The sequence below is a fragment of the Betta splendens genome, chromosome 16, assembly GCF_900634795.4.
Source record: "Betta splendens chromosome 16, fBetSpl5.4, whole genome shotgun sequence".
Lineage (NCBI taxonomy): Eukaryota > Metazoa > Chordata > Actinopteri > Anabantiformes > Osphronemidae > Betta > Betta splendens.
In genome coordinates, this window is record NC_040896.2 from 15,845,133 (window position 1) to 15,867,782 (window position 22,650).

Sequence of the window (22,650 nt, forward strand, 5' to 3'; positions counted from 1 at the left end):
TTGAAAACAAAATGGCGGCGCCCTTGGTGAACTTATGAGCTCAGAAGCAGGTCATTTACGAAGGAATTACACGATGGACATGGCATTTATATTATGATTTTTAGGCTTAATGTCAGCACGATTATAACGCGGAATTAAAGGACTTATAAATAAATTGGTAAGTACTTTTAAACGATGAACTGTCGCATGTTTCCTGTTCTGCTTTATTCTTTAGTGAGCACAAGCAGCAAACTGAACAGTGAGCTAGAACAAATATAACCAACATAAAGCACAGTAGGTTAACTTTCAGTCTATTAAGCCATGTCGTTTTCAGCTTTTAGGTAATTTTGTAATATATAGCATTTTGGGCAGAATAACACATATTTCAGTTTTATTATATATAACATGAATTTAGTGAGTAAACTGAAGTGAAAAGTAGTTTATTTTAAGTTACAACAACAAACAAAATAACACGCAAGACTAGATTTCTATACTGTGTTTCTGACTGAGTATAATAGTATGTGTTTTGTTGATGCCCGTGAGTACTAATACCGTATGTGTTGGAGCTAATGATTGGCTTCTTTTTCAATTGAGACCTTCAGAACCTTTATCCTGCATTAGATTTGTTTTACTGAATCAAGTAAATGCTTTACATTTTGCTTAGACATGGGTGGGTGTTATCCCAGATGCTCTTCTTCTAGCTAATGCACATCACATTATACAACATCATGCTCTGTGCCAACATGAACACACCACTGGGTTTTTGGGTATTTAAAACCTAGTGGCACAGACATAGTAGAGAGTCTAGGTTCTGAAACAAAATTAAAAAAATATTTCTAGCATTAATTTGATCAAGAAGCATTGATGTCATTATGAGATGACACATTCTTTTCTATAAATAATTTAATCCAAGCCACCCACAGTGCCAGTCAGCGACCATTGTGTCTTCCTGCTCATGCAGCGCAGCCAGCAGTGCTGTTTGCAGAAGTTTTCAGCCACTCTTTACAGAACAGACCCAAACGGACGAGCCCGGTCTCCATAGAAACATTTTCTCAGGTCTCTCTCATCAGCCCACTCACTCACACCATCAGAGATGTGCACAACCTTGAGTGCTTGGCTCAGCCTAAAGGGAGGAGAGTCGGCTGCTGTGATGCTTAGGTTATACTCAAGAGAATGTAGTGAAAAACACATTTCCACTAGCGAGAGGAGAGGAGCAGTTTTCTGCTCATTTAGTTGACGTCACTGAGTCCCAAATGACTTTTCCACCTCCGGTCAATATGTTCTTTGGGCTTGTTAGGGTTAGTCATAATAAATAAGTTTCTTTAAGCCAAAGCCTAGGCTAAGCCTTTTAAGCCCTTTCTTCTTTTAATGATTTTCATTATTATTTTTTTACACACAGCTCTTTCTATCAATGATCTATACATTCTTCCAGCTCTGCATTTACTGTTGGCTTTTCTCCTCCATTGGAAGAAATAGAATAACCTTTTTTAATCATTTGCTTTTCAGTCACCCAATTTCAACTGACTCTGGTGTCAGGGCATGCATGCGATCACGTCCTCCATTTATCAGCTACAGTACAGAGATCCAGATGCATTACCGCTGTGGAAATATTCTCTAGATAGGTCAAGTTAGCAGTAGACAAGAGGAAGAGAAATACCGATCTCTCAGGTTGCCCTGGAAACTGTGTTTATATACGTGTGTGTGCGTCTGGTGAAAAAGACACATTTAGGTCATTTTGTTTTTTCTAATGTGCACTTGACTGTCTGACCTTCCTCTCTGGAATCGGTGGCTACAGTTCAAGCAATGACACGTCCAGAGGCCGGTAGATAACGTTCTGCAATAACAGGGAGAGCCAGTTGGAAGCAGTGAGGCAAATGAGTGAACAACTGCAGATCATTCTCACATCTGAGCAAGCAGCCAGCTTGATAAGCTCTCATTTCACAAAGTCATGCTGTTGCTGTGTGACTGACGTGGCGCAAAGAACACAGACTGTGAAACAGCAGTGGTGTCAAAACAATCGTGTGGAGAGCTGCTGAGCCGAGCCGTCAGTCAGCGTTCGCAACAAGTGGGTTCACATGTGCTGTGTCGTCAAACAGCCCAGACTTCATGTTCCGATCTGTTCAGTCATGGTGCAGAACCAGGACGTTCCAGTTGCAATTATGTTGCATGAGTAGACAAAGACAGTGTCTGCGATTATATTCACTCCATGGGGAAGTTATTGTAACTAAACCAATTAGGGGTCACATCATATCGGTTTTCCTTGCAAGCTATTGAATCATGTTCATGTGAATTCATGGTACACAGGTCTAATGAGACAGATTGATGTCGACGATACAGCCTGACATTTATACCAGGAATACTATCAGCTTGTCTAGTTTAATCACTGAGCATACTGTAACACACTGTAGGGGTGTCCATGGTTCCCTGGTACGTAACTGAATCAGTCAAATCCTATTGTTTCACTTCAGTTCTGTAGAAAATAAGAATAAAGAGAAAGAAGAATTGAAGAAAGACATTTATGAGATGCACCTCCATCAGCATGCAGGGATCCTTCCCTCTGTTTGACAAACGTTAACCACTACTGAGTTGTTTTTAAAAGATGTGCAGAGGGAAGCTGAAAGAAACCAAGGCAACTCTCAGGTTTGCTTAAAATGCAGTGGTTGACTGCAAAATGTAAGGAAAAGAGGGGACTGCACCTGTGAATGATCATTCTCAACAAAGCTATTAAATCAGTTTAGATTTGCTACATGAAATGTTATTGAATGACCTGTGGATTAACAATTATGCTCCAGTTGAATCCATTAAGTCCAATCAATTAACTGTATTATATGTTAATTGTGTTAATTTAACACCCAATTATATTTAATTTACGATAATAACTTACATGAATTAATTAACTGTCAAAGTAACTTGCAATTTTTTTAACTGAACCTAAGTTAATAGTTTTTTTAGTACTAGTACATTATGGTGCATTCAGCAGGTTCTGTTGTTCTGTCCATGTATCGTTCTAGGTGACCTAACCATGCAGGGGTCAGTGCAGCGCCTGGTTCTGCTTCCCCTGGCCGCAGCCCGATCTGGTAGCATCACGGCGCCTCTCTTCAGGCCAGTAGCCTCCCTGTGGAGACCCAGCACTCGCACCCTGTTCAGTGAGACAGGAGTGTGGGAAAAGGAGTACCGACCAGAGACCCGGCGCAGGGTGGAAGAATGGTGGCATCCACGTGTCATGGCCCAGTGGAAGACGGATGTGCTGCCAGAGGTAAGAAGTCATTTTGTTTTGAATACATAAACTACGGAGAGGCTTAATCTATCTGGATCAATCTCTAATGTAATATTGCAAGCCCATTTAGACCTTTTAAAGTTTAATGCATTGACATGTCGTTAAGCATGTTGATGTCGGGCTGGTTAGAGATCCTGATGGCCTGACGGTGCAGCTGTCTGGAACAGGCTGACAGTGATGAAGTGCATTTATGATGAGACTGGTTGCAATTAATTTATTCAAAAATAATGCCAGTTACCATGTGTAGCCAGGTCTCACCCGTGCTGTCTATGTTGCCACGGTAACAGCGTTATGAGTGTAAGTCACCGATCAGATTCTGACACTATAATCAGAAGCTGTTAGGCTCATGCTGTAATGCACCGGGAGTCACTCAGTGCACTCGTGTGTGATGAGGTATTACTGATCCCAGCAGGCTAATGCAGTGGCTTTTACACAAGACTCATTCGAAAGAAATGAGAAGAAAAAAAAAAACGGGTTCCAAAATCTGTCTTTACTGGCTGTGCACTTTATTTCAACTGTCTGGATCTTCCCAGGGTTCGGATAGGAAGAAGTTCTACGTCCTGTCCATGTTTCCGTACCCGTCAGGTCGACTGCACATGGGCCACGTGCGAGTGTACACCATCAGTGACACCATAGGCCACTTCCAGAGAATGAGAGGCCACCAGGTACGTCTTTGTTATTAGATGTCCAGCCGCCATGGGACATGAGATAGGAGACAAACTTGGACTCATACTGTGACTCTGTCCTCCCCTGAACGAAGCCATTATTTAACTGTCCCTCACCATGATGATCATGTGTGTTGCTGTGGCTCAACGTTCTTCTCCTCCACTTCTCTGAGACTTTTTGATCAGAACACGTGTCACCAATATTGTGAGATTAATTTTGAGGTTGTTTTGGCTGTTTACCGAATATTACTGGATAAAACAGCAGTTTGAATGAAAAAAGTCCTGTTGTCTTTCTTTCAGAGTTAATTAAGCCTCCCTAGTTTGTTGTAGAGCACAGCACACAGCAGTACTGGCTGTACGATGACCGGTGCCGCCTGCTCTCTGGCTGTAAACTCTTTCACCTCATGTGTTTGTTCCTGCTCTACATCACTCATCTATTCAAGGGCTTATTAACAGCTTCATTCGTTGCCATCTGAATGATACGCTGATGTGCACCACGCTGTGTAGTACAGTGACATTTTAGCACCACCAGAAAATTTTTGACAGTACTTAGCACAGAATAAATCACCAAAGATTATTCCACACAGAAAAAACTCTCAGTCATTCGCATGTCACATATGTTGCCTCAATGGAAACTCACTGGCTCAAGTTTGTATTTACTGAAGCATTTTCTGCTAGAGCAACCTCATTTGACTTTGATTGTTGGGAAATTGTTGGGATTTTTGTTTTGAATTGTTGTGAGCTCAGAAAATTGTATGTCAGATTCCAGTATAAGCAAAGATGAACGCAAAGTTGAAGTCACTTTAAAATCGAGCAAAGCTTTTTCTTGTTATCAAAAGCTGCCCGTTAGCGAAAATAGATTTTAAACCGCTTTAATGATGACGTCTTCTTTTATGGGAACAAGGTGTAAGTAAAGTAACGGTAAAATCTATACTTTCGAATAAAAACACTCTAATGTGTTATTGATGCAACTCTATTTCAAATCAAAGCTCTGCAGTCGATACTGCTCTGTCTGGCTCCAGTTCGCTATGGCTGCTGATGAAGCTTTGAACAACGTGCAGCGACACAAACCTTCAGTGTCTCTGTCCTCACTCCATCTTTCCCTTTCCAGTCTGACAAGCCGCTCCTAATCCTTTTTTTTCCTCTTTTGGTCCTTGGTGGATATTAAACTATCTGATGTGTATCTTCTCCCTCAACTACAGAGAGAATCCCGTCTGCTTCTGCCTGATTTCACAGTTTCACATGACTGGTAACTACTTCCTGCCCAGGAGTGTACTTTCCCTCAGCATCTGTCACAACATGAACCTGGTTCCGCTGCGCGCACACAGTCTTCTCTGTTCAGCAGATAATTAAGGAAGGGGCTGGTCACACCTTAAAGCAGTTTCATCTATGAAACCCTTCACTGTGAACACTCTGGAAGTCACTGTGCCCTGCCTGGAAATAGTCCAACACATTCCCCACCTGTACAAAGGAATGGTCGATCATTTGTCTTTTGAATGGATTAAGTTAGGTTTTACAGACAAGGGGGTTGCATTTCAAAATTGCAGATGAAGTAAAGCACCCAGCTGGAGTTGTGTAGGTGGACAGCGGCTTCGCGTTCAGAAAAAACCCGTCCTCCAGTACTCGAGTGCCCATTGTTGTCAGCGTGAGGTGCCTGGAGCTGTCGATGGATGTCTGTCAGTGGTTGGCGCTGATTTGCTCCACATTACACTGGACAGATTGTCGTGGAATCAGCCTCCACTGCCTCCCACGTCCATCTTCCACCGCTTCCTGTCACTCAAACGCCGAGAGGTACTGTACTGTACGCGATAACAGGTTAGTCCAGCGGCAGACGAGTCGTCAGGATGAGTGGAGCCAAAGCTATTCGCAGAAAATCACTAAATTACCTCTGCTGCTGTCTTTGGAACTTCCATCACAGCTGCACCCCCCCCCCCCTTTTTCTGAATCCCATCTCCCTTTAATGGCATATTTGGCCTGAATAAACGGCGTACTAGAGCATTCCATCCTAATGAGGTGCATGCCTTTGTGTTGTGTTATTTACATAGGCTATCTTTGGCCCCCTCCTCTCAGTGGACCTGTATTTCCTCCTGAACGGTCACAGTGTTCTGCTGCTCTGAGCTCTCTTAGTCTAATGCCATCCAGCACTTGGCTTTACAAATGAGGCCCATGCAGTTACCAAGGATACCAAATCGTCTGAAACCTCAGACCCATTGGAGTCCGTGCAGCGATCCTCTCCAGTCGTCGACGCCGTTTCGCTCGGCTTCGCCTCTACTTCACTCACACCTTCCACTCCTGTGCTTTCATCTCATGCCTCTCTCAGTGAGCGTGCACCACAGCACAGAGAAGTTAAAGGGACGAAGAGAGACTATAAGAGACGTCGCATATGGAGAGAGGAAATGTACTGTACGTTAGAGGTGAATAAAATGGATGTGGATAGAAAGTACAGCGGGAGATTGTGATGTTAAGGAAATCATGTGGAAAAACGAGTCATTTACTGTGACGCTGTCCCGTCCTCATCTTCATTCCAAGCTGAACCTTGCTTTCCATTTGCTTTTATATTATATAACAGCTGCGGTCACATGAAATTGCAGTCTGCATACATTAACCACAATGTGTAATGGAAATGAGATCTCAGCAGGGAGCATTTTATCATATCAGGGTCAACGTGTGATACAGAGCCCAACATTACTTGGCTGAATAAATGATTGCTGGTAGGATTTGCGCGAACCCACCTGTACGTCTAAGATAAAGTAAGCAAAGGCCAGAAGCCGCTCTCCAAATGTCTCGTTCATTGTTTCATTTCTATGCAGAGTCAGAGGGAGAGGAAGGATTTAATAAGAACCACAGACTGGGCCTTTTATGAAATCAGGAAATGGCCTTTTTGCTCATGTCTTGATCCATGAAAAATGATCAACTATAATGATGAATGTAATGAATTCTCCTCTGGTACTGAACTCCTGACTGCTTCCACAGGTGCTGAATCCCATGGGCTGGGATGCTTTTGGGCTTCCAGCTGAGAACGCAGCTATTGAGCGAGGTCTTGACCCAGAGCAGTGGACTAAAAGGTACATGAATTATCGTGTCTGTGCTAATAGGGATTCTCTGGAGCAGAGATTTAAATTATAAAGGGGACATCTATCAGTGTGGAGCTATTTGAAAAAACGTCCAGTATCATAATTATTTATAGCACATGTATGTCATAGTCACTTTGTTAGACGTTGTAAACAGACAGGGTGGTTTATCTGATGATGCTCATACAGTACAACCTGGTACTTTGTCATTTAACCTTGACGCATATACAACAACATGCACAGCACTAGACCACTGCTACACCACCATCAGCGGTGCTCCTCGCGCTGAACTGGTCCCAGTCCGACCATATCACAGTGCGCGTGATTCTCACATACAGGCAGAAATTAAAACCCTCGCTCCGCTCTCCAAATGGAACATAGCTGCTTATGTAGTTTGCTCAAAGCCACGTGTGTAAGCCCAAAGGCTGTTGGAAGAATGCTTTATAAACAGATGAGACCAAAGTAGGATATTTTGGCTTGAATAAAAAGTATTATGTTGGGCGTCGAGCAAAGATTTCAGCGTTCCCATCTGTGAATCATGGCGGTGGTGGTTTTGTGATTTTGGGCCCGTTTGCTGCTTCTGGGCCAGAAGAGTTTACCACCCGTGATGCATCTAAGCGCTCATTAGTAGCAAATCCTAACAGAAAGTGGACTAACACTTTTTTGTGTTTTTTTGTTGGAAATTTAAGTGAAATGGTGAAAAAAAATCTACATGTTTAATGATTTTGAAAAATGTGAGAAGGGCAGGATTTGAGCCCCTGAAGTCCTTCAGTACTTATTGCAGGGCCATATATCCTAATGTTGCTGTGTTTTGTCTGCCCTTCTCAGTAACATAGAGTCAATGCGGGAGCAGCTGGACAGTCTTGGCCTTTGCTTCAACTGGGACCGGGTGAGTAAATAATAGAAGTGAGCATCAAGCAGGAATTTGGACGTGTTCGACCCGTGTGCCTCGCTCTTTCCCTGACAGGAAGTGACCACTTGTCTGCCAGACTACTACAGGTGGACACAGTATCTGTTTATCAAGCTGCTTGAAGCAGGACTGGCATATCAGAAAGAGGTAGGAACGGCCTTTGCTCTGAAGTGCTTATGAAGTGGTTTTCTCTTGGGTGGAATACTGTGGATAGTTTGAGGTTGAGGCCGCTGACAGTTACACAAACGGTTGAGAGAACTCACCTTTTCAGTAGGACCAGGAACAAGAATGAAATAAACGAAGCAGCTAGAAGCCCTTTTATTATATTTAATGAAATGGGATGACCTTGAATCAAGGTTTTGGTCTGTCTAATAAATTAAAGCTACTTCCTAAGCTCTTCATAGTCGTGTGTGTGTGTGTGTGTGTGTGTGTGTGTGTGTGTGTGTGTGTGTGTGTGTGTGTGTGTGTGTGTGTGTGTGTGTGTGTGTGTGTGTGTGCGTGTGTGTGTGTGTGCGTGTGGGTGTGTGTGTGTGTGTGTGTGTGTGTGTGTTTAGGCTGTGGTGAACTGGGATCCCATTGATCAGACGGTGCTGGCTGATGAGCAGGTGGATGAAAACGGTCGCTCCTGGAGGTCTGGCGCTGTGGTGGAGCAGAAGCTACTCACACAGTGGTTCATTAAAACCACAGATTATGCCAAGGTATGTTTCTTTTTGTGTGTTTTTGATTCAGTGTGTTTAGAAATTCCAAAGTTCGATAAAAACACATGTTTACCTGTTCTACGGTGCATGATGTATAGTTAGTGTGGACTTCGTGGCTGTTTTAGCCATCCAGTCATCTATGCATGTCTGAATGGCTGGTCTGCGACTCCATCCTGGACAAAATGCAGTAGTGGACCCCTGCGATAACAATCATGGCTGACACTTCAGTAGCAGCAGCTGCAGCCCTGCCTGTCTGGTTTCAGCAATCAGACCCCTGGAGACCATCATCTGCAGACTGGCTTCTCCCGAACAGGGAGAGACCGGTAGAGTCTGGTTATTACCACCGAGCAGCCTGGCTGACGGATGGGAAAAACTCCACCTTTACAACACAGACGAACAGATCTGCGTGTGTGAATGTCACATATTTGGTCTCTAAAACTGCAGCTAAACATGATTTAATTATTCACTACTATCTTAATTCTCAATTTAATTTTCAAACAGAACAATTAAATTAAATTGGTTGAAAAATATTGAGTTAAGTTTTTTTAAGTTTTTTTTGTCAGCTTCTGACAGGAGACTTTTATACTGTACTGAGATGATGTCCTTGGATTAGGGTGAAGGCTATATAAAACCCTTCATGCTTTAAAACAGGTGGAAATATTAGAAAATACCTGTGAGCTTTAATAAACTGTCCAAGAGCTGCACGAACCTGCTCTCTTTTCCTCTGGGGACTCATTAATGCCTTTGACAGTCCTGTAAAATTGATTTAAAGGAATGTCTTTGTCCAGAGTCCGGCGTAAGTGGCGTCACCGCTGCTGTGTCAGAGGTGTGAGTGGAGGTGGAAGCGGCCTACTGTGACAATGTGTTCCTGCATTTCTAATTTTCTCTTGACAAACAGAGAAGTGGGAAGGAAGAGGAAGGTGTTAAGGAAAAGAAGTGAGAGAGACAGATGGAGCGAAAGCAGGACCGTGTCAAACCAGATCGAGCCACGTAAAAAACAAACAAACACGCAAAACAAAACAAAAGTGCCGTAATTGTCCTGTAACTGTGATTTCCTGCGTATGCGTCTCCCCGCTCGCCTGTACACACGCTCCAGTCTGTTAGACAACATTAACTTCAGACAATATTACAAGGCAATATTCAGCTGTCATCAGTTCAGCTGTCAGGTTGTTCCACGCTGTGGAGAGTTTCCTCCATGAATCACCACCTTATTGTTTCTCCCAGGACACAGACGACTGCATCTTATTACTAAGATGGATTTTTTTGGACGTGGAGTTTGCGGGACACCAAATTATCACGTGGAGCGGCAGCGGAGTTTTCAATTTCACGCATAATCACGTGTTGTAGTGAAGTCGAAATGATTCACAAGCACGTTGTTGTGCAGCAAATATCAGCGACGCTTCGGAAATGTGTCACGGAGGTTCCTGAGTTAAATACCTGCAGCTTAGAGGAGACCTCCACTCACATGACTGCGTTGTGTCATATTTTTGTTCCAAGTGCACTTTAAGTCATTCTCTTCTGTCACACACACACTGACACAATCATTGCTTGTTGCTATACCATGCTTTTCTTTGAAGCTTTCTTAGTTGCCATGGAGACGCCTGTCCTTGTTGTACACTTTCAGTTATTCCCCCTTCTGTGCCAAATTATATTTTCTTTTAGTCCAAGAAAGTAAAGAAACATTTATTGCCTCTTGGTTTGAAGCCATTATTAGTTGTCTATCAGAGCTTTTTCAGTTTGTCTCCTTTAATGCTGGTGACATCTTTGCCTCTCAGTCACGCTGACACACATTCACTGGGAGTTATCGCTCTCGTTCTCCCACTGTGAAGCAGATCCATAGCTAGTCAGGACTGTAGTCAGTGTTTACGTTTGCATGGATATCAGCATGATGAAGCGCTGCATGCTGAGCGGCACCATGAGGGGGACAGTGAGTAATAGATTGTGACAGCCTGAAAGGGAAATGGAGAGTTTTAACATCTCTGGCCTTGGCCCAGCTGTGACTTTTTGGCCTCAGCCTCGTTGATATGCATAGCTTCCTTTAATCATGCACAATAACTGTTGTTGAGTGTGTGCCGGAGTGAGAGAGCGTCGTAGTCGATTGCTATGCGATACAGAGGAAAGTAGGGCGAGTGGAGGTCAGGGTTTTTAAAAATCCCTCTCTTCTCTGCATACTATGACCTGGTCGGCACTGCGGCTTTGTCAAAATAAATTGGCTGGGCTCTGAAAGAGCTCAGAGTTGGAGTCAATTGTATTATCTCAGTTCCCTGTGAGGGCAGGTTGCCCCCCTTAGAAAAATATCTTCTGCACAGTAAAGTGGGAAATTAGCTCATTTCAAACTTGCACTAAGTGGAAAACTTGTGTCTTTGCTCCTCAGCCTCTCCTGGATGCTCTGGCAGACCTTCCTGAGTGGTATGGGGTGAAAGCCATGCAGGCCAACTGGATTGGAGAGTGCACCGGCTGCTACTTCGACTTTAAACTCAAGGTGAACATTTGCGTTCTTTATTCATTTGTCAGTTTGGTTTTCATGTGGTTTTCCTGTTTTGGAAAGTTCTTTTGTAGCTCTTTCTTTCCAGTCTCATTCTCCCCGAGCACTCATCCACTGGTTTATATTAACTTCTTTGATATTTTATGTATATAGTAAAAATATGCATTCCAATTTGAAATAAAAAAACTATCACATTGTTTATATTCAGCAGGTAGACTCACACATTACCAGCGCTATCAGAGAGTCTTCTTCATGCATCTTTCATTTTAAAGTGAGAGTGTTGTGACCCCAGTTGAACCACTCTGCTTTGAAAGAGTTACAGAAACATTTAAAATAAACTACAGGGTTGAGCAGTGCACATTCTAGCGTTTGAATGTTTAGAGTAGGGTTGAAGGTTCTTCGCTACACAATACAATAAGCCTGAATTCAGACAAACAGAAACATAAGAGCAGAGGCAAAGCACAGGCCAAGCAGTTTTCTAAATCATACCATTAATAGGCACATCTGTACTATGAGCTGATGTTTTATCAAGTAATAAAATTGTATTTTCCAGCATTAGCAGCATTCACAATATCCAATTATTATCAGTTTTTTGACAGAAACAGAAGAACACTTCTAAAAGCATGTTTTATCAGCTTCGTAAAAGGGCACAGAGCAGATCAAAGGCTGATAAGTACCCTGGTAGACTTGATAATTCACCCACTTGATCACAGTCTGAGGAGTGAACCCACCATCTGTGCCCCAGCTCCACTTCAGCGCGTGAGCACTGTATTCGTTACGTCTCAGGTGAATGGGGAGGAGAGTGGGGAGACTCTGTTCGCATACAGCTTCGCCCCAGAGGTGGTGTTTGGAGCAGCCTTCCTGGCCATCCTGCCCTCCCACAGGCTGCTGCATGGAAGCAGCGCTCTCCGTCCTGCCCTGGAGAGGGCCTTCGAGCCGGGCAGAGGTGAGCATCGCTCTGCTTGTGTTTGGAATGTTTGAGGATTTGTCTTTCAAAGCACCGGGTGATAATTGATGCTGATAAATGACGGGAAGCGGCCTCTCTCGCACCTCTGCAGACTGCGTGACAGAAATAACGGCTCAGAACCTGTTCACCGGCCACGAGATTCCCCTGGTCATCTCACACAAGGAGGCATTTGATGGCTATCTGGACACAGTGATTGGTGAGTTACTGGGAAGTATTCATTTAGATGCTGCTGACAAAATATCAAACTCATCAAAATGTACCTAACGTTCTGATTCTGTCAGAGGTTTACTGTGAAACTTATAATCCCACAAAGACTCCTAAGGTCTAGGAAATTTACCATTTTCCTTATATATTTTAATTTGTCAGTTTTTACTAACATGTTCATGCTGTACATGTGTCCATCAGGGATCCCAGACACTAGTGAGGAGGACCTTTCTGTGGCCAAAGCTCTGAATCTGAACTGGACCACGGTGCTTAACAGCCATGAAGATGGGTCACAAACTCTGATAAACTCAAAGCAGGTCAGCACTGGCTGGCACAGTTTTAGTATTATGCAAAAAATATTTATTAGTATTTATCTAAAACAAAATAACAAGCACAATCTTGTCTTCTCGCACTAGTTCTCAGGCCTCACCAGAGAGCAGGCGTTTGACTCCATTACCCAAAAGGCCAGGGAGCAGAGGGTGGGTGGCCACCTCACCAGCTCAAAGCTCAGGGACTGGTTAATATCAAGACAGCGATACTGGGGCACACCCATCCCCGTGGTGCATTGTGGGTCCTGCGGCCCGGTTGCGGTACCTGAGGAGGATTTACCGGTGACGCTGCCAAAGCTGCCGTCTCTCACAGGAAAGGGAGCATCACCCCTGGAGGCGGCGCATGAATGGGTCAACTGCAAATGTCCCAGGTGGGAAAACTTAAATCTAGTCGGAGGTGTATGCGTGCTGCTAAATCCGTCCTGAAGGGTTGTTACACGAGCACTAGAATTTGAACAAATGCAAAGTCTTTGAAAGTATGACCCTCCTGATAGCTAATGTTCTAAGCTAATGCTCATTTGCATAAAACCCATTTTTTAAGTTCTAACCCTTTGTGCAGAGTGAACTTCCGCACTGAAGTTCCTATGAAGTTCCCTGTGACAGTAAATCAGGAGCCCCAGTCATCCCACTCAGCTGTGCCATGGTGTAAATAGAATGCAGGGGTGGGGTCCCTTCTGTCTGGCCCCTTAAAAATGGATAAAATGATTCCCTCCATTTTGGTATTTGAGGAGTGAGATGTGAATGAGATGTAATCCATCTTCAGCGACAGCCCCCCCCCCTCCTTACTTGCTGTAATTCCCAAGTAGCCCAGCGCCAACAGCACTGAGCTGTCTGTCATGCGGCATCTTTACAAGAACACAGAGCAGCGAGGCCCAGCCTGTAAATTGTGTGATTAACACTTTTGTTCTGGTGGGGGGTATACAATGAGAGGCAACTACGACAAGAGCAGCACCACATGATCATGATGATGATGATGATGATGATGATAATAGACATTGCATAAGCCAACTGTGCTTCAAGACATGCAAACACTATTACACACCTTTACACTTTTGCTCTCTCTCTCTCTCTCTGTCTCTGTCTCTCTCTCTCTCTCCCTCATACACACACACACAGCTAAATGGAGGAAATGCAGCATGTGTATTCAGCTGACGTCTCCAGAGTCCTTCACCGACATGGGAATTCCTCTCTGAATAAGACTAATCACCGTCATGGCACCATGTTGATTAAAACAGTGGCCTACTCAGTCGCAGATGGCACAAGTCATCAGATTGTGTTTACCCGCTTCCACGACACTACTATAATTCCAGCCATCAGCGGTGATTGATGGCTATAATCGCAAAGACGCCGTTAACTCCCCTCTTCCAGGCGCCTCTTTGTTGATAAGTGTCTGTGGAAATTTGTTCTCTTCACTCATTGACTGTGTTCAATTAAGTTTGAGTAAAGCGCGACTGAGGAAGGATTTTGGGGGGGGGGCTGTAGAAAAGGAATTTTATCTGTCCTTGAGGAAGTCATTTCCTGAATGCTTATCTCTCCATCCACCTGCCAACTGAACCCTTTGGTGGCTCAGCCTATGAGAAACTGTTATTGTGTGTTGGTCACTGAATGCACAGGTGTAGACGCAGGTATAGAGAGGGAGCACCCGGTTAGAACAGCACACACATTACATGACAGCACCTGGGTCGGACGCACACACCAGATGGAGCTACTTTCCACGGGTGGAGGGCTTTCATGGAGTGGGCAGCTGCCGCTCTTGTCTCATCTGTTTGAGGACCTTTTGGCTCTTGTTGGCTCATCTGCCAGAACACACACTCATGCGCACGTGTTGCTTCAGATTTATTTACCTACTCTTGTTGTTCGCTTCATTTCATGGTTAGAGAGGGGTCGACTCTCCACACGGGGTGAATGTGCAAGCCGTCTTATTTGGTCCCAGCAGCCGGGCTGTAGCTGGTGCCAACTGTCTGTGAAATGCTTCACTCTGGCCTGTGGTTGGCTCGTCTGGTGTGAGGGAGTAGGAAAAAACACCCCTTAACTTGGTTAAGCTTAAATTTCTGGGACTCCTTTCTTTCTCTTTTGTGAAGTTCCTGTTTTTGGATTCTTTTGTGATGGAAAACGCTTCATTATACTGGTGGCTTTCATCATAAGAAATAACACCTGACTTCCAAATACTAACCTTGCTACACCTTAGACTTGTTGCTAGGCAACCCACAGCTCTTACCTCATCATCACAACCTTATTATAGACTGGTACCGTAGGTGGTCGAGGGGTTTTTCCTCTTCGTGTGTGTGTGTGTGTGTTTCTGTGTGTGTGTGTGTGTGAGAGAGAGAGAGATTTTATAGATAAATGTTTGTGTGAGAGAATAATGACAGACACACAAAATGGAGACATCCCACAAGGTCTGGGAACTGATACCTGTTCTGCTGCGCCGACTGAAGCAAAGCTCTGAGCTGTTTCTCTGTTTATCTTTCTGACACACTGATTTCAACTCTGTTGAGACTCATTATAAAATAAAAGGCAGACACTTTCGCTGTTCCATTAGGTACTTTAAATCAGCAACCACAAAACACTTTCCCAGAAGCTGTCTTCCTGCGTCTTTGTAGTTGTCCTCTCCTCCCCTACGAAAGTGGTGCTGGCACATTTGCATCACGCACCCAAGTGATGTTTGGCTTTGATAGAAAGGGACGGGAAGTGGCATTTCCAACACAAACACATCATCATGTGTTCAGCATGCCAGTTCGCTCCCTGTTAGCACAGCCTGTTAGTCAGGGCACAGGAACAGAGCTCTTGTGCCAGTCTGGCTTCAGCGGTGCTTCTCCACAGGGACATGACCCCACAGCCAGATGGAGCTTTACACTCACGCATAAATCATGCAATGTGCAGTTCCTCTACGCATACAAACAGAGATCATTCATTTGTTTCTAATTTGTCTAATATTACTCCTCCTCTCCGCTCTGGCAGATGTAAGGGCCCAGCGAGGAGGGAGACTGACACCATGGACACCTTTGTGGATTCAGCCTGGTATTACTTTCGATACACAGACCCCCATAACCCCGACAGGTACAGTGTGAACAGCCTCCTCCCGAGACTTAATTTTTCCTTGTTCCCATTCACAGTTGACTCGGTGGAGCCACCAGATGCAAGCTTGTTTATTTTCCCCTTGCATCTTTTTTCTTCTCACACTGACAGATTTCAGCACAAATTGCACTAGTCTATTTTCAAGCTCTGTTCAAATAAAAATGAAACAAAAAAGAACAGAAAGTTCCACAAGTCTCATAATTATGCTCGGGGTAACATCAACAGTGCTTTCTTCCAATTTCAAACAAGTGTATACACACACACACACACACACACACACACACACACACACACACACACACACACACACACACACACACACACACACACACACACACACACACATATCCCTGTACTTACATCAAAGTGAAAAACTCCCTTGACAATGCATTTCCTAGCCCCTTACCGTAGCCCTAACAGTCACAACTAAGGACAGACGTCTAACCCTTGCCCAAAACTCAATTCTAACCTCAGCCCTAAAATCACACCTTAACCCTCAAACAGGGAGGGAGTGGGAACCAGCCAAAATGTCCTCACTTTGGTAGGAAAATAAGTTTTGGTTCTCACTTTGATGCAAGTACACACACACGCGCAAACACTTGTCTGGAAGTTGCATTTTCTTCCAGTAGAGGCTGTGGAGCACTGGATGTCACCTGCTGGGTTGGTGGCGATATCCTGAGCTTAACAAAAGAGATTAATTTCCTAGTGCTCTGACCTAGCTGTAAAGCTGCTTTAAAAGGGAGAGGGACCGCTCTCCCCATCACTTTTCTTAGCGGGATAGATTATGGCACAACAGAAAAAGCAATTACACTATTTGTGCATTTCTGTTGGCCCGCTGAGCCTTCTGCACCAAAAGGGAAGCGAAAATAGAAAGCAGGAGATGCTGAAAGTGCCCAAAAGAAGGAGCAAAGAAATGGGAACACAGTGTTATTAGAATTGTGCGCGTGCTTAGTGTTGTTACTTCCTGGCCCGATGCCACAAAAACCGGCCAAATTATTTCCAGCCTTTTAGAGTTTGGAATTTATTTTTCCCTGTTCAATTATCCGGAGATGCCATGAGCCACAGAGAGGGACAGGGCTGTGGAGGAGCGTAATGATTAGTGTGAAAGGTGACACACACAGATAACTGTCTGCCCAAAAAGCATCATTACTCAGGGAGGGAACCCTGACTCTGTTGACCACAGCGCTAACGGCGTGACGCCGCTGCAACCCCGGTCTAGCGAGATTCACCATTCGCTATCAGCCCGTCTGTTTTTGGTGGTAAAGGTGGTAAAGGTGGAGCCTTCACAGCTGAACACACAGTACTTTAGTGTGGTCTTTCCCATCATTGAAAAGCCAGTGCGATACACGTAGCTTCATGCTGTGCATCGTTTTGTGATTATTTCAGATTCCGTCTGCCCCCTAGAGGAAGTGTGTGTGTATGAAACAAAGCACACAACGTCCAACATGTATTCCAAAAATAAACTATGCAAAACAAAAAACCTGTTGTGCAAACTGTTTTTGATCAGAAGCATTACACTGTATATTAGAACATTTAAGACCCACCGTTAGATCAGGCAACTGAAAAGCTGCATAATATACAAAAATTAAACAAGATCTGATTTTGGCTGATTTCTGCACAGCCTACTGCACTGAAACTACATCACCGTTCGGTCAAGAGCATGACATCATTTATCTCCATCATTGTCATCATTTACCGGACAGGACAGGTTGCTGGTGATAAATGAAAGTTTAAAAGGTGACAGGAAGCTCTACAGGCAGATAAAGGAACCGAAAAAGGACAGCGATGAGGCAAACAGGCTCAAAGGGACTGCAGCAAAACAGTAGCGCTAACTAATGCTAATCTCTCTGAACCATCCTTTCTTCTGCAGGCCTTTCGGGCGCCACCAAGCAGATCACTGGCTGCCTGTGGATGTGTACATCGGGGGAAAGGAGCACGCCGTCATGCACCTGTACTACGCACGCTTTCTCTGTCACTTTTGCAAGGACCAGGGTCTCGTAGCGCACAGGTGCCACACAGCACACCAAGCTGCCATCCGCTTTGAGAAAGAGTTTGCTTTATTTGTTAACACTGTTGCTCTCTTTCAGGGAGCCGTTTCGTAAGCTGCTGGTCCAGGGTCTGATCAAGGGCCAGACGTTCAAACGGGCAGATAGTGGGCAATATCTGAAGAGAGCGGAGGTGGACTTCACAGGTTGTATCGCTGGTGCGACAGATGTGTGACACACGTGTGACTTGCTGAATGAAACGTAGCCGTGCTGACAGCACATTGCTGCTTCGTTATTCTATGTTGTGGCACCAGTACAGTTGCTCACCTGTTCTGCTTGTTGGAGCAGTCACTCTCTATTCTGTGCCTTTTGTGCTTTTCTCAGACAAATGACTCTTTGCAAAAATGAAATCACAAAAAGTGTTTGAAGTTTCGAACAGACCTGAGGGCTTTCCTGAAACTGGATTTAGCTCAAGGAGCTCCAGCCTCTGAAACAGGATAAAGAGGAGATTCTAGTGTTTTATAGAGAAAGGGGGGCCATAGGTGAAGAGCCTTCGTATACTCATCTTTTGTCTGTTTAACATTTAAGAAGCCAGTAAGAATCCATTACAGTTAAATGAGGTAAAACACTAGGCAGTGACTGGAAGAGGCTACTGCTGGTCTGACTTCCAACCTGCCTCCAGATGAGGAGCCAGTGGCGCTGGGTGGTGGCCGCGTGGAAGTAACATGGGAAAAGATGAGCAAGTCTAAACACAACGGCCTGGACCCCCAGGAGGTGGTGCAGCAGTACGGCGTGGACACAGTGCGACTCTACGTTCTTTACGCCGCGCCGCCGGAGCAGGACATCCTCTGGAATGTGAAGAGTGAGCTGCTGCGTCACCGCGTTTGAAACGCCGCTGCCGCGACGCTCTGTCACAATGTTCTCTCCTCCCGTGTCCACCTCAGCGGACGCCCTGCCGGGGGTCCTGAGGTGGCAGGCCCGGCTGTGGCAGCTGGTGACCAAGCTCCGGGGGGCTCGGCAGCTGGGAGACGTCCCCAACCCGTCGCTGCTGGGGAAGAGGGAGCTGGAGGAGACCCGGAGGATCTGGCAGAATAAGAATTATGCTGTCCAGCAGGTAAAAGCATCAGCGCGGCCTGTTTGTGTAGCAGAATTTATCAGCGCTATCACGTTGCTTCAGTCCTGACCAGTAGGTGTCATTAATGGGCTCACTTTGGGAAGCACCAGGTTGTTTTCTTCTTCTTTGAATAAAGCTCTACAGTATAGGCTCATGGTCCATGATAATATGTCACTCATTACACAACCCAACAACAGATAGCCCTGGGTCTAATCTTTTCAGCCGAATCAGAGCATTTGGAGCATCCTGAAATCCCCCAGAGTAAAGAGGAAGGGAAGAAGGGTATGAAATTGATTTTAAATCCACTCTGTCTGCTTTCACACTTTATAAATAGCCTCCTTTGGCTGCCAGGTTTGATTCTCTCTCCCCGCTCACGGCCACTACTTTTAAAGGACCTCAGCCTATTTGCCATAAGCCCCCAAGGCCAAGGCTGTCCTTTGATCTGTCCCATAGATATGCCTGCGTTATTGACCTCCTCCTCCCTCAGGCCCTTCCCAAATGGGTTCTACTTCCCAGAAGGCTAAGCTGGGGAATGCCGACACGATATACCATCACCTGGTGCAGAGGGTGGTAACAGCCAGGATGCTCCTCTCTTTGTCAAATCACCCCAGAAAGCAGAGTTGCACTGAAAAATACTGTGTGACACTGACATTTGTCTCACTGTCTTCCATTTAATATTTCCAGGTGACATCTCACTTTACAGAGGACTTCCTCTTTAATGCAGCCATTTCTCGTCTGATGGGACTTACCAATACATTGAGTGTGAGTGTTCCTCCTAAAACCTAGAAATTGAGCTGTAGTTTACAAGTTCTTACTGTTTCCACTGTACCTGTGTGTTCAGAGTGCGACAGTCAAGGTGGTGCAGCACAGTGTGGACTTTGAGGAGGCTCTGGCTGCACTGGTGATGATGACTGCACCCATGGCCCCTCATCTGGCGTCTGAGCTTTGGGCAGGTTGGCGATATCTACTATAAACTATTATTTATTTCCTACACACTATTATAATGGATAGAACGGCTGTTCTATGTGATAAACAAACAGAAGAGGAGGTCTAGCATTACATGGAAGCATGAACAGAAAGACAAGCAGTTCTGGGAAACACGCATTGTCCAGAGTCAGGAAAACTTGACACATCATCCTTGAGGGGAAGTGGTGTGTTTGTGTGCGCGCATGTGTGTGTGTGTTTGTGTGTGTTGCTGGGGAGAATTTGTATTTTCTTTTCATATTTGGTTGTTGTATAAACAGGACATACAAGTGAGGGACACACGGCCTCTTCGGAGCTCCCTCACGTTGTACTTTTCACTCTCGCTAGTTGTTTGTAATTGTAACACACACACACACACACAAACACACACACACACACACACACACACACACACACACACACACACACACACACACACACACACACACACACACACACACACACACACACACACACACACACAGCCCTGCAGGATGGAGGAAGTCCACATCCTTCCCCTCTGCCTCCAGTGGAACGTGCACTTGGAGGTTTACCTGACCAGTGGTGGTGGGACATAGTTTGACTCTTCTTCCACAAATGTTTGTTAATGTAAAGAGAACTACTGGGATAAAAATGCAACACAGATTTTTACCAAAACAGTGACTTTGTGTTTTGTGCTTTGTGAGATGTTCTTTGGGTCCGTCTCAATACTTTGTCAACAAGTGCTGTCAGTGATGCCCTGCTGTGCTTTCTACCAGGTCTTTGCCAGGTGCAAAACCCCCTCAGTCCTCTCCTCAAGCAGGGAGGAGACGTCCTGCAGCAGTCCTGGCCCAAAGTGGACCCCGAATACCTGGAGGCTCCAGACCTGGTGGAACTTTCTGTACTGGTAAGATCACGTGGACACATGCTGTCAGACACAAAGACACAGGTGCACACGCAACACAGTATATACACAATGTACATTGTGGAGGTTTGTACAATAAAACTCACACTAATCAAAGCTTTTATTCCTCTCATACTCTTTCTCAGCACTAATGCTCATCATGTATTCATATGTTTATTAATAGGTGTATGCATACACTTGTGTTCTAGCATCCTCTCCTTTCAATCCGACTCTCTGCTCTTGAACCCAAACTCTTACTGCAGGTCCACGATTACAACTATAGTCTGTAATTTTCAAGAAAGCCTGTGATTAGTTTGAGCGTGTGCGCTTTCGTGCTTGTGCTCGTTAAATAGTATGTTTTACATTAAATCAGACAAGTGGGTCAGTAATGAAAAGCCAGGAATAGAGCCACCATGTTATTCCTGTCTCAGTCTCATTAGTCTCATCCTTTGTTTTGCCAATGTGCACGTTCCGTCCAACAGCAACATCCATGAAAACATCCAGCTATGTGGGGAAATGATTAGAAAAGCAACTTGGATGCCATTCAGACGTCGCACTTTGACTGGCACACACACACACACACACACACACACACACACACACACACACACACACACACACACACACACACACACACACACACACACACACACACACACACACACACAGAAGACACAGTCCTCTGGTTGGATTCTTCTACATCTTTACCCTGAGAAACTGTGTGTGTAAGAATAACACCTATTTTTGTCTCCTAAACTGAAAAGCAGCAAATACTATACATCATGTTTCCCCCAACCTACTAACACACACGCACACTTCGTATATTTAAGTTCCCCGAGCTCCATGGTGATGATGATGATTTTGGTTGTAAATCAAGCCCTAGCTCTCTGTTGTGGGCTTTCTCTGCCCTGTGGAGACAAGCTCACTGCCTCTGTCCTCTAATCGTGCTCTTGGTTTTGTCCCAGAATGGAGGGCTCTCACACACACACACACACACACACACACACACACACACACACACACACACACACACACACACACACACACACACACACACACACACACACACCATTAATTTTCACATACACTTGCTTCTAAACATAAAAAACGGAGAGGCCCTTCCCATATCTACCACTAACTATGTGTTTCAAAGCTTTTGCAGTATTTGTAGGAGGAGGCGGAGTCTTTGTTATTTTAGCACTTTTATTTCAGAAAGGAGGGATCTGAGTACAGTTGGACGGGGCTGAACTTTTTTTTGAGACTTTTGAAACACTTTATGTAACAGTGTACTAAATTCTACCATCTGTTCACCCGCTAATTATCAGATCAACAACAAGCCCTGTGGGAAAGTGACGGTGCCTCTTCAAGTGTCCAAAGACACGGCGCAGGTGCAGCAGCTGATCCTGGACTCGCCGCTCGGGCAGAAGCTCCTCAGCCAGCGCAGCATCAAGCGAACCATCCTGTCCCCTCGAACCGCCCTCGTCAACTTCCTTATTGACGAGTGACGTCACCGCCGCTTTTGTAACGGACTGAGAGCTGTGAATGTCTGTCCATCAGACAGACGAGGTGAACTTTTCATAAGACGAAAAAACAAAAGTTAGTTTCTATTAATGGGGGGCTTCACTGGATTTCAAATTGTTCCCTGTGGTATTGGTTTGAGTTTTTGAGTGGAAATAATTGTGTTTGAGTTCAGGTGATGTCATCTGCTTGCTCGTTCTATGGAGGCTGTAGTGTTACTCATCCAGGACTCCTGGACTGAATCGCCTTTAATAGAGAAGTAGAAAAAGATGTTTTTAACTCATACAATTTGAAATAAGAACTACAGAAAGCAAGTTGAAATCAGTGAAGTCTGACAGAATATCATTGTAAATAAGATGTTATTTATACTTTTCTGTTTTTAATAAAAGTCTCGAGGAGCATTTTTTGTACTTTTTTTTTAACTTAGTTAGACCACGTCAGGCACCATTTTAGACTCCAGCTGGTCGCATGACCCTCCATAATCATTTCACACCCGAAACAATGTCACACCTCTGCAGCCTCCATAT

The 22,650-nt window shown here is 44.7% G+C and overlaps 1 protein-coding gene and 1 long non-coding RNA gene across 4 annotated transcripts in view; one reads left to right on the forward strand and one right to left on the reverse strand.

Annotated features, from left to right (window-relative positions):
• lars2 (leucyl-tRNA synthetase 2, mitochondrial) lies at positions 1–22,524 on the forward strand. Of its 2 annotated transcripts, none has more exons than XM_029128019.3 (21): positions 1–157; positions 2,991–3,235; positions 3,790–3,921; positions 6,895–6,986; positions 7,821–7,881; positions 7,960–8,049; positions 8,457–8,600; positions 10,975–11,082; positions 11,872–12,031; positions 12,144–12,248; positions 12,458–12,573; positions 12,673–12,956; positions 15,544–15,642; positions 17,531–17,668; positions 17,748–17,863; positions 18,328–18,507; positions 18,590–18,759; positions 19,444–19,521; positions 19,601–19,712; positions 20,481–20,608; positions 21,931–22,524. In XM_029128019.3, the coding sequence occupies exons 2-21, from the start codon at positions 3,002–3,004 to the stop codon at positions 22,108–22,110; spliced, it is 2,727 nt and encodes a 908-aa protein (XP_028983852.1). In that variant the 5' UTR covers positions 1–157; positions 2,991–3,001; the 3' UTR covers positions 22,111–22,524. The 2 variants fall into 2 exon arrangements, with proteins under 2 accessions (XP_028983852.1, XP_028983853.1); XM_029128020.3 differs by having other exon boundaries at positions 17,748–17,851.
• Positions 22,277–22,650, reverse strand: part of LOC121201691 (uncharacterized) — a 24,384-nt gene continuing 24,010 nt past the window's right edge. For both annotated transcript variants that reach the window (XR_005896742.2, XR_005896741.2), the window contains exon 3: positions 22,277–22,369. This is a non-coding gene — a long non-coding RNA (uncharacterized LOC121201691). The remainder of the gene's footprint in view (positions 22,370–22,650) is intronic.